Source organism: Oncorhynchus nerka, linkage group LG25, assembly GCF_034236695.1.
Source record: "Oncorhynchus nerka isolate Pitt River linkage group LG25, Oner_Uvic_2.0, whole genome shotgun sequence".
NCBI lineage: Eukaryota > Metazoa > Chordata > Actinopteri > Salmoniformes > Salmonidae > Oncorhynchus > Oncorhynchus nerka.
The window spans coordinates 48,001,073-48,015,039 of NC_088420.1; the positions used below are offsets into that span (position 1 = coordinate 48,001,073).

Sequence of the window (13,967 nt, forward strand, 5' to 3'; positions counted from 1 at the left end):
CATGTATGTTCCAATACAAACAAATGCTCACATCGTGGTCATAGTCATATCATTTTTCTCCCTCCCTCCGTACACATACCCAGTCCAGCCCTATACAAACAAACTCCCTTGCACACACTGCCTAACCCTAGACTGTGTATTGAATTTACTTCTCTCTCTTTGCATTTCAGGTTTACATGCCAAAAAAGAAAACAAAAAACTTGCTTAAGTACGGGATTGTGATCAAGCAGGACTCGATCACGCATTTGACACCCGTGGCTGAGGAGGGGGGGCTGGCCCACAAACTGGGGGGCAACAACGGGCATGCCTTCTTCAGCCAAGACGGCTCAGACTACTACCCCCCTCCCCAAGGCCAGAATGGGTCGTCCCACAAAGCCACGGGCCCCGAGCAGGATGAGCCAGAGGGCTACGAGAAGCGCGGCGTAGGGTTGGACTTTGCCATCCTGGATAGCACCTTCCTCCTCTCTCAGGTCTTTCCCACTCTCTTCATGGGCATGATCGTTCAGTTCACAAAGTCCGTCACTGCCTATATGGCCTCCTCCGCCATCTTTGGCATCATCGCCATCTATCTGGCCAACCACATCATCTTTGACCAAAAGGACCTCAAGAGCTGAAAGAACCAGGAACCAAGAGTGAAGGAATGCATCCCTGTCTGCACTACCACTCCCTGCGCTTGCAACGCTCCAGTGTCTTCGCTGACCGTTGCCATGGCATTACCAATGGATTGCAATGAGGCAGCCCGTTTATACGTTTGTGTGTATGTATGCGGCAGGAATGAAAGGAAAATGTATACCCATGACAATTGTTCCCTCCAGAATTTACTGCAGCTAGTTACTGTGTCTAAAAGAGAGAGACTGTGTCTGTGTATTTAGAGTGTCTCTCACCTTGTTCCTCTCAGACACGTAGATGGCCTCTCAGAAGGGTCATTTCTCCTTCTCCTCAGGTACAGCTAGCTTCACAGCATGAGCGGACTCCATCGGCCCTTAGACAACTGGAATACAGATTTATTACCATTTCACTCTCATCTATGTGAGGAGTTTGTCAATGCTATATATTTAAAACAGTCTGCTGTTAGGGCTGGATTCAATCCGTAATGTGGAAGATCTGTGTTAAAATGTCAAATGTAATTTCCGAATAAGCCGACAGCATTTACCGTGAATGCAGTACGCGGGAATGCGGGAACATTGCCTATAACGTGGATCTTCCGCGATACTTCTGCAATATGGATCGAATCCAGCCCTTAGTCAAAGTCAACAGGAGATTATTGCCCACTTCTCATGCAGACTGGCCAAGAGAGAAAAATACCCAATCTGGAGAGCCCATCACCTGCTTGGGAAAGGATCTGGGCTCACATAGCTCCATGCTGCTAATGTAGGGGCATTTCTGTCTGTTTGTTATTCTCAGCCAGGTTGTGCTTGCAGTCATAATGGGTGGATTATGCATTGCTTACTGAAACATACATGTTATCACACACGTGATAAGTCCAATGAGACCATTGGACTTGTTCGTCAAGAAACTGCAAATAGAAAAATTGGGAATAACTGGGGTAACTGGCCCCTAGGCTAACTGGCCCCTAGTTTTGGATGGTTTTTGATAATAAACAGGTTTACTGTATATATTTTGGATATGAATTCATATATTTATATTCCTATGGGAATTTCTTATGCAACCTGTTTGGGTGAGGTCATCTGTGGAACTGTGGTGTTGTTAGAATGAAGTGGCTCAATGGCATCATTGCATTTTTGTTTTGAAGTCTGTCATCACAGGATAGTCACCTCTTTTCTAGAAATTTCAGACAGTGCCATATTGTGCTATTTATTACATCATTTCTACTGCCATTATCACGTTCAATCTGAAATGACACTAGGAAAGTAAATGAGGTGAATTAACCAATGCTGTAAAAAATTCAGGTGCACTTCTTTTTGGAAACTCAATTAATATTCCCATGAGCAAAATACCAAAAAGTCATACTAGCAACACTGCAGTGTTACAGTGAACTGGGTTACTGAAAATAGTTTTGGTATGCAAGATGACAGTTTTTTGTGTTCTGTCATATTTTTTATGCTTTTCTCTGTGTATTGTACATCTCTTTTGAAGGTCAACATGGGTCTGTGAAAAGGTGTGTGTGTGTGTTTTTTGTTGTTGTTTATTTTACTATCCTTGTGGGGACCAGAAGTCCTCACAAGGATAGTAAAACAAGGAAAATTCGGACAAGTGGCGACATTCCACCGGTCCCCACAAGGAAAAAGGCTGATTTAGAGGTTAGGGTTAGAATTAGGGTTTGGAGTAAGGGTTAGGTTTAGAGTTAAGGTTTAGGGACTCAATTGTTTGGTCCCCACAAGGATAGTAAAACAAACGTGTGTGTGAAATTCATAGTGCAGTGGAGAGAGCAGGGCAACATGACATGACTTTGGATGCAGTCTCTCCTGGAGTTCCAGTCACCTAACAGAATACTGCACACAAATAATAGCTATAAGCTACAGACTTTCTGTATCTCATCTGCTGCTGTACACTGTGGCCAGTTTATTAGGTACAACCATTTAGTACTGGGTCGGACACCCCTTTGCCTCTAGAACAGCCTGAATTCTTCGGGGCATGGAAACTTCGCTCAACTGTTACCGTTGACACCAAGCAGGATTGGGCCATGGACTCATACTGTTTACGCCAAATCCTGACACAACAGGAACTGTGATTTGTCAGATCAGGCTATGTTTCTCCACTCAATTGTCCAGTGTTGGTGATTGCGTACCCACTGGAGACGCTTCTTCATGTTTTTAGCTGATAGGAGTGAAATCCGGTGTGGTGGTCTGCTGCAATAGCCCATCCGTGACAAGGACTGACAAGTTGTACCGTTCTTTTCCTGTTTGTGACCCACCTGTTAGCTTGCACGATTCTTGTCATTCTCCTTCGACCTTTCATCAACGAGCTGTTTTCACCCATATGACTGCTGCTAACTGGATGTTTTTTGTTTGTCGCACCATTCTCGGTAAACCCTAGACACTGGCCGGCCGTTTCTGAGATACTGGAACCGGGGCGCCTGGCACCGACGATCACGCCACGCTCAAAGTCGCTTATGTCACTCGTTTTGCCAATTCAACCGTTCAATCGAACAGTAACTGAGTGCCTCGATGCCTGTCTGCCTGCTTTATATAGCAAGCCACGGCCAGGTGACTCACTGTCTGTAGGAGCGAACCATTTTCATGAACAGGGTGGTGTACCTAATACACATACAGTAATCTAAATATATTGTGGCCTTCAGTTATTCTTCAAACTTGGAGTTTTGTTAGTTAAACGGTTGTGTTACAATCAATATGTTATGTTATATGCATTCGGTGTATGATTTGCCTACTTTTTCTGACTTTCAATCAGAAATATGGCTGTATAATAACCAAACATAATGTAATAGCTCATTTATGCAATGGTGAGATTGGCTAAATACAGTTGGCCCTATTGGATATATACTCTCATTTTGAGAATGGGGTCAAAATGAACTTGTTTTTTGTAATATTTCATTGGCAGTTAGTGAAAGATAATACCACGTCACTCATCGTTGAAAACCAATTACTAAACAGACATGGTAACTTTGTGAAAATAACAGTTGACTTTGAGAAAATTCCCCCAGCACACAGACAAGTAAATACTAATCTGACGTACTGTAGAGCATATGGACATACTGCCATGCGCCTTGGGAATATAGCAACGTTTTGCAAGTGCCTCTAGAAATGTTTTTATTTTTTGGACATAACTATTTATTTATTGTTCTTTTAAAAATCATAAGCACATATTAAAGTATTTAGCATTATTTTTTGTTGCATCTGTCAAAAGTGTAAAGGGCAAAAGCTATTTCTGTGAAAAACAATTAGAAATTGTTATTTTTTGTGTAGATGTGCTAAGAGACATCTTGACTTCAGCGCTATAATTTATTTGAATTTTCTTCCATCCCACTCGTTCATCGTGGGTTGCTTACACTCAGATAGCTTATTGATCTCGACTGCTGTCAATGTGTCCCTGTAGGAGGGCAAAGTTATACTACGTATCATTATTTCATTGCGGCACTGTAAGTTGTCAGGAATCCAACTCAACTCACAAAGTTGATGATTTCCTGGTTTACCTTGCAGAATAGTACATTAATATTTAAACACATGGTTTTGTTTTTGCTTTTAAGTTATTGGTTTCATCCAGACTATTTCCTCTGAGTTCTGGTTTTAAAGGAGCAACTTTGTTGGATGTGCATGTCTTCGTGATGACTAATACCTTTGCAGAGTAAACAACCTATTGTATCCTTATTTATTAGTAAACAGGAAGTAGTCGATACTGTTGCATCAGGATAATTTATAACCACTGTATTGTTTCTCTGTGTTGAGTTTCCCCTATATTTAGTTTTGTTGATATTTGTTAGACATCCACTATATAAACAAAAGTATGCGGACACCCCTACTAATTAGTGGATTCGGCTATTTCAGCCACACTCGTTGCTGACAGGTGTATAAAATCGAGCACACAGCATTTGTCTCCATACAAACATTGGCAGTAGAATGGCCTTTACTGAAGAGCTTAGTGACTTTCAATGTGGCACCGTCATAGGATGCCATCTTTCCAACAAGTCAGTTTGTCAAATTTTGGCGCTGCTAGAGCTGCCCCGGTAAACTGTAAGTGCTGTTTTTGTGAAGTGGAAATGTCTCGGAGCAACAACAGCTCAGCTGCGAATTGGTAGGCCACACAAGCTCACAGAAAGTTGCCACCGGGTGCTGAAGAACGTAGCGCATAAAAATCATCTGTCCTCAGTTGCAACACTCATTACCGAGTTCCAAACTGCCTCTGGAAGCAATGTCAACACAATAACTGTTCATCGGGAGCTTCATGAAATGGGTTTCCATGGCTGAGCAGCCGCACACAAGCCTAAGATCACCATGCGCAATGCGTCCATTGGAGTGGTGTAAAGCTCACTGCCATTGGACTCTGGAGCAGTGGAAATGCAGTCTCTGGAGTGCTGAATCACGCTTCACCATCTGGCAGCCCAACGGACGAATCTGGGTTTGGCGTATGCCATGAGAATGCTACCTGCCAACTGTAATGCAGCCAACTGTAAAGTTTGGTGGAGGAGGAATAATGGTCTGGAGCTGTTTTTCATAGTTCGGGCTCGACCCCTTAATTCCAGTTAAGGGAAATCTTAACGCTACAGCATACAATGACATTCTAGACAATTCTGTGCGTACAACTTTGTTGCAACCGTTTGGGGAAGTCCCTTTCCTGTTTCAGCATGTCAATGCCCCTGTGCATAAAGCGAGGCCCATACAGAAATGGTTTGTTGAGATCGTTGTGGAAGAACTTGACTGGCCTGCACAGAGCCCTGACCTCAACCCCATTGAACACATTTGGGATGAATTGGAACGCTGACTGCAGGCCTAATCGCCCAACATCAGTGCCCGACCTCACTAATGCTCTTGTGGCTGAATGGAAGCAAGTCCCCGCAGCAATGTTCCAACATCTAGTGGAAATCCTTCCCAGGAGAATGGAGCTTGTTATAGCAGCAAAGGGGGGCCAACTCCATATTAATGCCAATGATTTTGGAATGAGATGTTAGACAAGCAGGTGTCCACATACTTTTGAACATGTAGCGTAAGTAACCATTGAATTTCAATAACTTAACAACAGTGTTGTGGTTCTTTAATTATGTGTCCAAATGCCCAGTGTTTAGGTTAGTTGGGTCTCAAGATAGCAAGTGCCAAGGGTCACATTTAAGATGGCTTTGGTTAATTGACAAAACTGTTTTGTAAATGTGCTGGGGTGTATAAGACTTAATCAGGGATCTATTCACATTGGTCCTATTTGCTGAGGACTGTATGATTATGAATCTGCTATTATGTCCTCAGTTTTAATTGATGCTCCAAATGTGTTGTTCTTTGTGTTTTCAGCCTTCATAAAAATCATATAATATTATTTTGATTATAAATCCCTCAGCTTGGGTATTGTGCAGTCAACAAATAGATTTTTTTTAATACAAAATAAATGTACTGCATTGAAAAATGCTTGTCTGAGATTTTGTATGTCACTGAGAACAACTTTGTCGTCTGTCGAAATGTTTTGAACTATGGTCAATGATGGTTGCGCATGAAGCACAGTTAAAACCTTGGAGATAGCGCCATCTATTGGAATTCCCAACCAACTGGATGACATTGAGGGGACCGGTGGAAGCGCGCCACTGACGTATAGGCATATGCTCCATGGTGTCATCATTACAAAGAAAATATGATATGCATTTATGTTTCAGGGGAAGGAATAGTCTATGAGAGACGTTTCGGGTAACTAAATTACGCACCACTGTGCTCATGAATGCATCTCACTTTAATTGTAAGCCTATTCAAGTGTTTTAAGAGAATAATTGGTTTGGAAAGTTCTTGAACCAGCAGCATAGGAAGTGGCCCCCAAGGGTGCCATTGCTCTCCGGTGACAAGTGGACTGTTTTTACACCTTCCTTCTAAATAAGGAAGCAGCCTGTCAGACATATGACCACCGACCCAATTTGGGAGCTGCCAAAGTGTCCATCATGTTCCGCAGTTGCTTAACGCCACCCAATGCGATCTCTCCCGTCCTCGGTTTCACGGGCGCTGTGACAGTGTTCGGTTGAACTCTCCACAGACTTGGCACTGCAATTCAGCGCCTCTTTTCTTGCTTGCAACTTCACTCTCCCCATCCTCCGCCCTTGTATTATTCGAAGGGGCAGCAGTGAACTCAGCATGATGTAATCTAGAGATGCGATAGCCTGGCAAGGTGAAACAGGGTTTTGGTGAGTGGTGTTATCCACGGCCTGCGTTGCCCACAGAGAGAGGGAGGCGCGGGGCTGCAAAACATGGTAATCATCACCGCCACCATCTCAAGCACTGCCACGCGCACTCCCATTTCTACTCCTCTGCATTGGGGCTGTCGTCTCATGCCCAGACCCCTGATCAGCTTTCCAAAAATAATCCTCTGCCAGCATGCCGAAGGAAGAAAAACAAGAAGAGTGGTATTTTTAGGGCCATTCATTTTGACCACGTGCCCCGAAGGTAAACCGGATGGCCATTGCGCAAAGGTTCCTCATCAGTATGTCCTACGAGGCCAGCACGCACTGGACGTTGACTGCGATTGTTCTCTTGGGGTTCATAGTAGGGATTGTGTCATCATATCCTATTCCGAGCAGGACAAATGCAACGTTATTGGAGAAAAGATGGGAGACCCTCTTCTCCCGCTCCATTCTGGGCATCTCGGGGGAGAAATCGGACCTGAACTGGGAGAGTGACTATTTGCTAGGTATCAAAAGAGTCCGGAGGCTCTACTGCAACGCGGGTATCGGGTTTCACCTCCAGGTCCTCCCAGACGGGAGGATAAATGGTGTACATAATGAAAACCAGTACAGTGAGTTGCTTCCACAGATGTAACGCAATATACATCACATAAAGGGGCCGTCGTCGATAATTATGGATCTAACAGCATCTATAGCCCATTTTGCATGATATGTCATCAGCCGCGAAGGGAGCATTGAATGTCTTCTAGAGCAAAGACAAATCTATTAAAAACAGTATCCATCAGTGCTAACTGTCTCCTTAATCTCAAACATGACATGAATGTATGGACGTATTTAGACAACAACCTATTTTTACACTGGCTCCTACAGCGGCCGAGAAACTAACAGTCACCGTGTACGTTCAAAAGGGCAATTATTAAGTCCACATGATAGCCTAAACCTATACATTTCTGAGCATATATCGAACATTTAACGTGGGAATTTATATAGAACAAAGACTCAGCATCCTGCGTAGCAATCTGCAAGGTTACACCCACAGACGCACAGCATATGCTATAACCACTATGAACCATATTTTGTACCTATCTGATCGGATGTATTTTTCCAATATCTAATATCTGGTATTTTGTTCAATTAGGTCTAATAGAGATCTCAACGGTAGAGCGAGGAGTGGTTAGCTTGTATGGGGTAAGGAGTGAGCTGTTTGTCGCAATGAATAGCCGAGGAAGGTTATACGGAACGGTAGGTATGCACAGTTGGCTATTCCATTTATTTTCCTGCAATATTTGTTAATGGCTCCGAGAATAGTGGTCTTTGCTATTACGCTATGACTGGTCGGGTTTTATTTGCATGTCATATTAACTATTGGGTGTGCCTATCTTAACGTGTGCTGTGAATAATGTGAGAATAAATATGATAATGGAATGGTAGGCTATTTGGTATTGTTAACGATATGTTCCCCCAATCTTATTATGCATTCTTTTGAAATTATAAGTAGTAAATGAGCTAAGGGCCTGTTAATGGTCGAGTTGCCTTCGGCTATAATGATGAGGTTAACAGACGCATAATTGTGTCACGCGCTGTAATACGGCCCTGCGTGCGAGGGAAAGCCCCCCGATACCCCAGAACCTGTCATCGGGACCTGGGACTGTATGCAATTAGTCCTTTAAATATGAATAATAGGCCTATTTACATGTTAGGTTACACTCATAGGCTATGGCTATCACTGATCGAAGTGCATCCTTTGATTATGGACATTGAACCAGGAGTCAGGAATGATGATTTCAAAAGTGATTCCATTAGGGTATCTCTGACGGACGTCATTAGGCAGTCTTGTTGGAAGTCCCAGCACATCCCGTATTTTCTCACAACGTATTATTGCAGAACATTTTCAAAAATGTCTATCCAACAAATACTCTGAAAAATATTGTTAGACAATTGTTTAGACAATTAAACAAACACGATTAGCAATGAACAAAGTGCAAGGTGCGCACAAGAAGGCCCACAGCTCTCCAATTGCGCATGAATGAACAGTCCCCCCCAAAATACACTTACAAAGTGTATGCAATTAAAAACCTTTTGACATCGATCATTTCACAAATAACACATTGGTTAATATGCTAATTAATTACCCATATGGGTGACAAATAAGTGTCACAGCAGTGCTACCTGTGCGTAATACCCCAGTTATTGATGTTTAAAGGGATGGTTCACATTTGCGTCATCTTATTAATACACAAAAATAAGTCAATAGACCCAGGGAGTAAGCAAACCAACATTTGTTTTTGTTCAGTAAGCTGCAGTTTAGCATTGTCTTTATCAAGCACAAAGTATGGGAGTGGTAGGGCCTCTGTTAGCATGCTCCCAATAGCACAAATGACTCCAAAACAGCAACATTCACATTGTAATTTCCTTTGAAATTGAATGAATATGATATGTCAAGATGATCTCAGTTGATTTAAAGTTTTGAGTTCCAGTTTTCAAAAAATATGTGGTAAATGTAATTTTCGTTAGATATCACCTCAAGGACATACGTTTACGGTTTTATAAACACTTTTATTTCTTATGAATTTTAGATTGAGCAAGAGATACTAGTCTTCAGAGACAAAGGTTTGCAGGTTCATGGCCTGCTATCAGCCCCAAATGTGCTCCAATATATTAGTGCATGGCTCCCCTACTTTACATGTGAACCAATCCTGGATGAGGATGAAATGATTGCATGGCAAGTATTTTTCTGTGCATCCTGTACAACCATATCAAACTGCTAGCTGTGAAACTAGACTTGGCCACGCATTTTCTTAGGCTTTTTCTCCTTTGCTATTTTCAGACAGTCTTCCATGATGAGTGCAAGTTCAGAGAGAGCATGCTGCCAAACAACTACAACGCCTATGAGTCTTCCGTTTACAGAGGCTCCTACATTGCTCTCAACAAGCATGGCCGTCTGAAGAGAGGCAAAAAGGCCACCACTGCCATGACTGTCACACACTTCCTCCCCAGAATATGAGCAAAACTGGCAATAACTCACTTATTTGCACATGTGGATTGTTTTCCAGGTAACATTATACTGTATACACGCATACACCAATACAAATGGACTGCAAAAGAAAGAAATACCACTATATATGATGGTATTTATTCAGTCTTTTATATGTACATTTCGGTAGCTTACTTTGTTTTACAACTTATGGATATGCCATTATTTGCTGCTTGTTATTTGAATGAGTATTATATAAGGGGTGGAGAAGCTTCGTCTGTCCCCTCCACTTGATATGGGTGCTTGCCATATCTGGTGGAGACCTTGCCCTGTCAGTGGATGACAGCTCAGCCTCTAGAAGTGAAATGGATACTTTTCATTACCTCAAAGCGCCACGTCACCGAATGGAAAAAAAATGTGTGCATGAAATTTCTACTGAGAAGAATGCCTGTTTACTTTGAACTTTTGTCGTTATCAATCAAGGACTAGACATTTTCCATCCTCTGTGTCAACATTATATCATTGTATAGTAAGGGTAACTAGAGCACTTGTTTGTTTCCTTGCTTTGTGATGAGATGGTGTGTGCCTTTGATTCCTACTTGAGAGCCCCTTCCCTTGCATGCGAGAAATGCGCCCCTCAGTCAGAAATAGGGATGTGACACGCAGGTCTTCACTAACCTCATACACTCCAGGGGGCTTTAGCCCGATTCCTAAAGGCCCACAAGTATCTTTATTTTCTTTTCAGAATAACGTCAATCAAGTAATTGAGACTCTAATTGAGACTCTTGTGTCCGAGCTCAAAGCCATTGATGTGGAAAGCTAGAGCTGGAGACCCACCATCCTAGGGGGCTTGACAATCCTGGCTTTTATGAGGCTAGAAGGTTTTATGAGGCTGTGTATGATGGCTAGATGGTCAGACCAGATTGAAATGTGTGTATGTGCCTGGTCTTGGACTAAAGGGAGCCTGCTGTACTAATCAAACAGTTTGATTCATTTTGAAACTGATGAGGGTTGAAACCTTAACTTGTGCGCTGGTTCGATGTCTGTTGTTGCACTTACAGTATCTCCATTTCTGCAGTAAATGTTGAGCTGCAGAAATGGTGCTTGTTTTCACATTCACTCTGGAAATGAGGGTCAGCTACATTCATTTGAAGTAATGCCAATATTACATTGAATTTTTTTTTGAGAGATGTTGCTTATTTCACGCAACTGAGATTTGCTAACAATATTTCAGGTAGCTAGTGCAATCTGTATTTTACATATAATATCTGATAGTTAGATTGTACTCATAGGTACCTGTTTCTCTCTTTCATTGCTTATAGCAGCTGTTAAGTTGTAAGGTCTTGTGTGAAAGAAAAACAGAAGCAATGTCTCAAAGCATTTCCCCAAAGGCTTTACAGTAGTGATGTTTGGGCTTTGTGCATTGAAGTCAATGCTTACTTGCTCTCCTCCTCGAATACTGTACGTTTCCATAGTGGAGCGATAAACCCATACAGTGCAGTACTGACATGAAGAAGAGTACTTATATGGGACTGTGCATGTGGTACCCATTGTTCTTTTAACCTGCTAAGGATGCAGATAATTTTGGACAAGCTACTCCCCAAATACCCGAGCAGACCCCCCTTGTCCAGTGGACACTGTAAAAGCCTTTGTTCAACAATGGCCATGAGATTCCAGAAGTATCCTTCCTCTCCCATCCGGAGCCATTTTAGTCCAAGGTCAGAGTCATAGACTTCTTTCACTGTGTCTAGGCACGTGATGTTCAGGTTGACCCGGGGTTGACCCGGATCTCTTTTCCCCTTTGACCTACGTTCGCTCTGTTATTCATTTGTTTATTCGTGGTTGATATGTAGCTCGAAGAAAACTTTGCATGAATGACATACAGTGATTTTTATGTGTAAGTGGTTTGATGATTCTGTACCTCTCTTTGACTGGTGGGCAATGAGCATGGACTTATTGGGAACGGAGTGGCATAATGTGATTTAAAGACGGTTTATCTTTGGTTATTACAGTGCTATAGGTATGTTTGGTGCGTCAGAGTAAAATCCATAAGATGTTGTCATCGTTTACCTCTTTTACATTTACACCAGTTCAATTCTTATTCCAACACAGCATTCATCGGTGGATTTGAGCTGGTGCTTACCTTCCCCCAAGTACTTGTAGTAGGAAGAGACAGGCTGCAGGCTCGATGCAGTGTCTAGTTGAGATGGAACACAGAAAGCATCCATTTGTACACCCATCATACTCTGTATCTGCCACAGCAAAAGAGAAAGCAGAGGTGTTCTCAGATCAATTTACCTTGAGTCAGGAATAAGATGGAATTGTCCTGCTGTGCAGTGCTAGCAAAGCACTACTACCAAGGAAGATGGTATACAAGGCGGATGGCAAACAAAGAGGATGGCAGACAATGAAAATATGTAACACAAAGGCTGTTTTGGATGTGGGCCGTTATGAAGTTTTGTTCAGTCTTCCAAGTAGAGTTATCTCTACAGATAGCACCAGATCAAGCCTACCTATATTGTCACAATGTAACTGAAAAATGTCTTGAGAATGATCTATTCAGGATTGTGGAATGAATGAAAACGAGCTTTTCTACCGCTTTGCATGTGTCTTTCTGGGATGACGTAGCAGGATTCATGGTTTCATTTAATCTGGGTGGTGCAACAACATCCTATTGTATTTATCATTCATATTTTTTGGGCCGGTCTATATGGACAACAGGACACTATCTGGACAACCTTGAGATTTTGTATGAAAAGCGCTATATAAAATAAATCTATTATTATTATTAACAAGCAAATACATGAACTGAAATAGAGATATTTGGAAGTGTGAGAATTGTGCCTCAGTCAAAAATGGTTTCTTATGTCATAAAGAGCACCTAGTTTAGTGTACACCTGTTAGACCTTCACACAAGTCTTTGTACTAAATGCATTAAAGCTGCTCAAAGAGTGTTAGATACGCAAATGGTGTTCAAGCCTACAGTAGCTTACAATGCAATCCATTGTGGGCTCTCCAACGTGTGCAAAGGTGGCGGTAGCGAGTCTGTGTCTGCCCTGTGTGTCTGCAGCCTTAGTTTGTGTTCTCACTCAGTTTTATATTCCTGTACTGAGGGGAGTGTGCATCCTCGAAATCCCCCTCGTCTTTTTTTAACATATACCTTACCTTCTGCCTTAGTTCCGATTTATTGAAATGATTGTAAATTAGTTTGAAAAACAGACTTCTCCAATCATTTGTTTCTGGGGGGAAAAGCATATGTTGATGAGTAAGAATACTAATATATAAAAAATGGCTTTCCTTTTATTTTTGTACGTATGTGCTGTGCACAACAGTCAACTGTATCCCTGCAATAATAATAAAACATGTTTTATATGGGTTGTTGTTATGCCTATGGTTCATGTCAATTGTGAACTGGATTTATATGATAGAACCTCCTATGTATTGATTTAGTTAGTCAAGGCCACCCTGAGTATTTTAGATTGAGAAGTGTATTATACACTATTCAAAATAAAATAAGCCAGCGAGTGTTTCTTTGTGGCAATTGATAAGTAAACTGAACTCTTTCAAGGATTATACTGCACTTTTTAAGCACACTCATATTACTATGATGTGTGTGTGCAGCTGGGGCTCCCCCCTCTGGCAAAAAATAAATATAGCCACGTTTTGGGAAGAATATGGTTCCATTTGGGCCCCTACACTCCAGATGTGTTCAGGGATAAGCCAAGCGACAAAAACTGGACAGAAGTGTGTGTGTGTGTGTGTGTGTGTGTGTGTGAGAGCAAGCGAGAGATAGATTTAACCTGTCCAGTATTTATAAAGAAGAGAAGAGGCTAGGGGGAATAAACAAGAGAGCCCAGACCCTCAGGTAGGCAACCTCTACATGCAGGTAAAATGCAAATAAACTGTACCAACCAATAGAAATGCAGACCCCTGTAAAGGCGATTGCTCAAGCAGAGAGCAGGAATGGCACACGGCCAATTACCTTTGAGGTGAGGGTGGTGAAGTTCCCTACTAATGTATGATTTAAACGATTCCATACATTATTTCCCGCACATATAAACTACATCATTCTGTTGACCCTGGGAGTTTTTAACACGTTTTTTTTAGGTAGAAGCGAGCATAATGTACTGTTAGCCGTGTTATATAATGAGTTTTTGAAACTCAAACTAACATCCGGTCAAACAAAAAAAACATCGACAGGATTGGGCC

General features: G+C 42.0%; 2 protein-coding genes across 2 annotated transcripts in view; both read left to right on the forward strand.

Moving 5' to 3' along the window:
* Positions 1-6,021, forward strand: part of LOC115109599 (solute carrier family 45 member 3-like) — a 53,147-nt gene extending 47,126 nt beyond the window's left edge. Inside the window, exon 5 of the mRNA XM_029634688.2 lies at positions 171-6,021. Coding sequence (XP_029490548.1) covers positions 171-614 — 444 coding nt within the window. The 3' untranslated portion in view covers positions 615-6,021. The remainder of the gene's footprint in view (positions 1-170) is intronic.
* A 608-nt stretch (positions 6,022-6,629) lies between these two features.
* Positions 6,630-13,133, forward strand: LOC115109600 (fibroblast growth factor 6-like). Its single transcript, XM_029634690.2, has 3 exons — positions 6,630-7,395; positions 7,923-8,026; positions 9,612-13,133. The coding sequence occupies exons 1-3, from the start codon at positions 7,056-7,058 to the stop codon at positions 9,786-9,788; spliced, it is 621 nt and encodes a 206-aa protein (XP_029490550.1). The 5' UTR covers positions 6,630-7,055; the 3' UTR covers positions 9,789-13,133.
* The last annotated feature ends 834 nt before the right edge of the window (positions 13,134-13,967 follow it).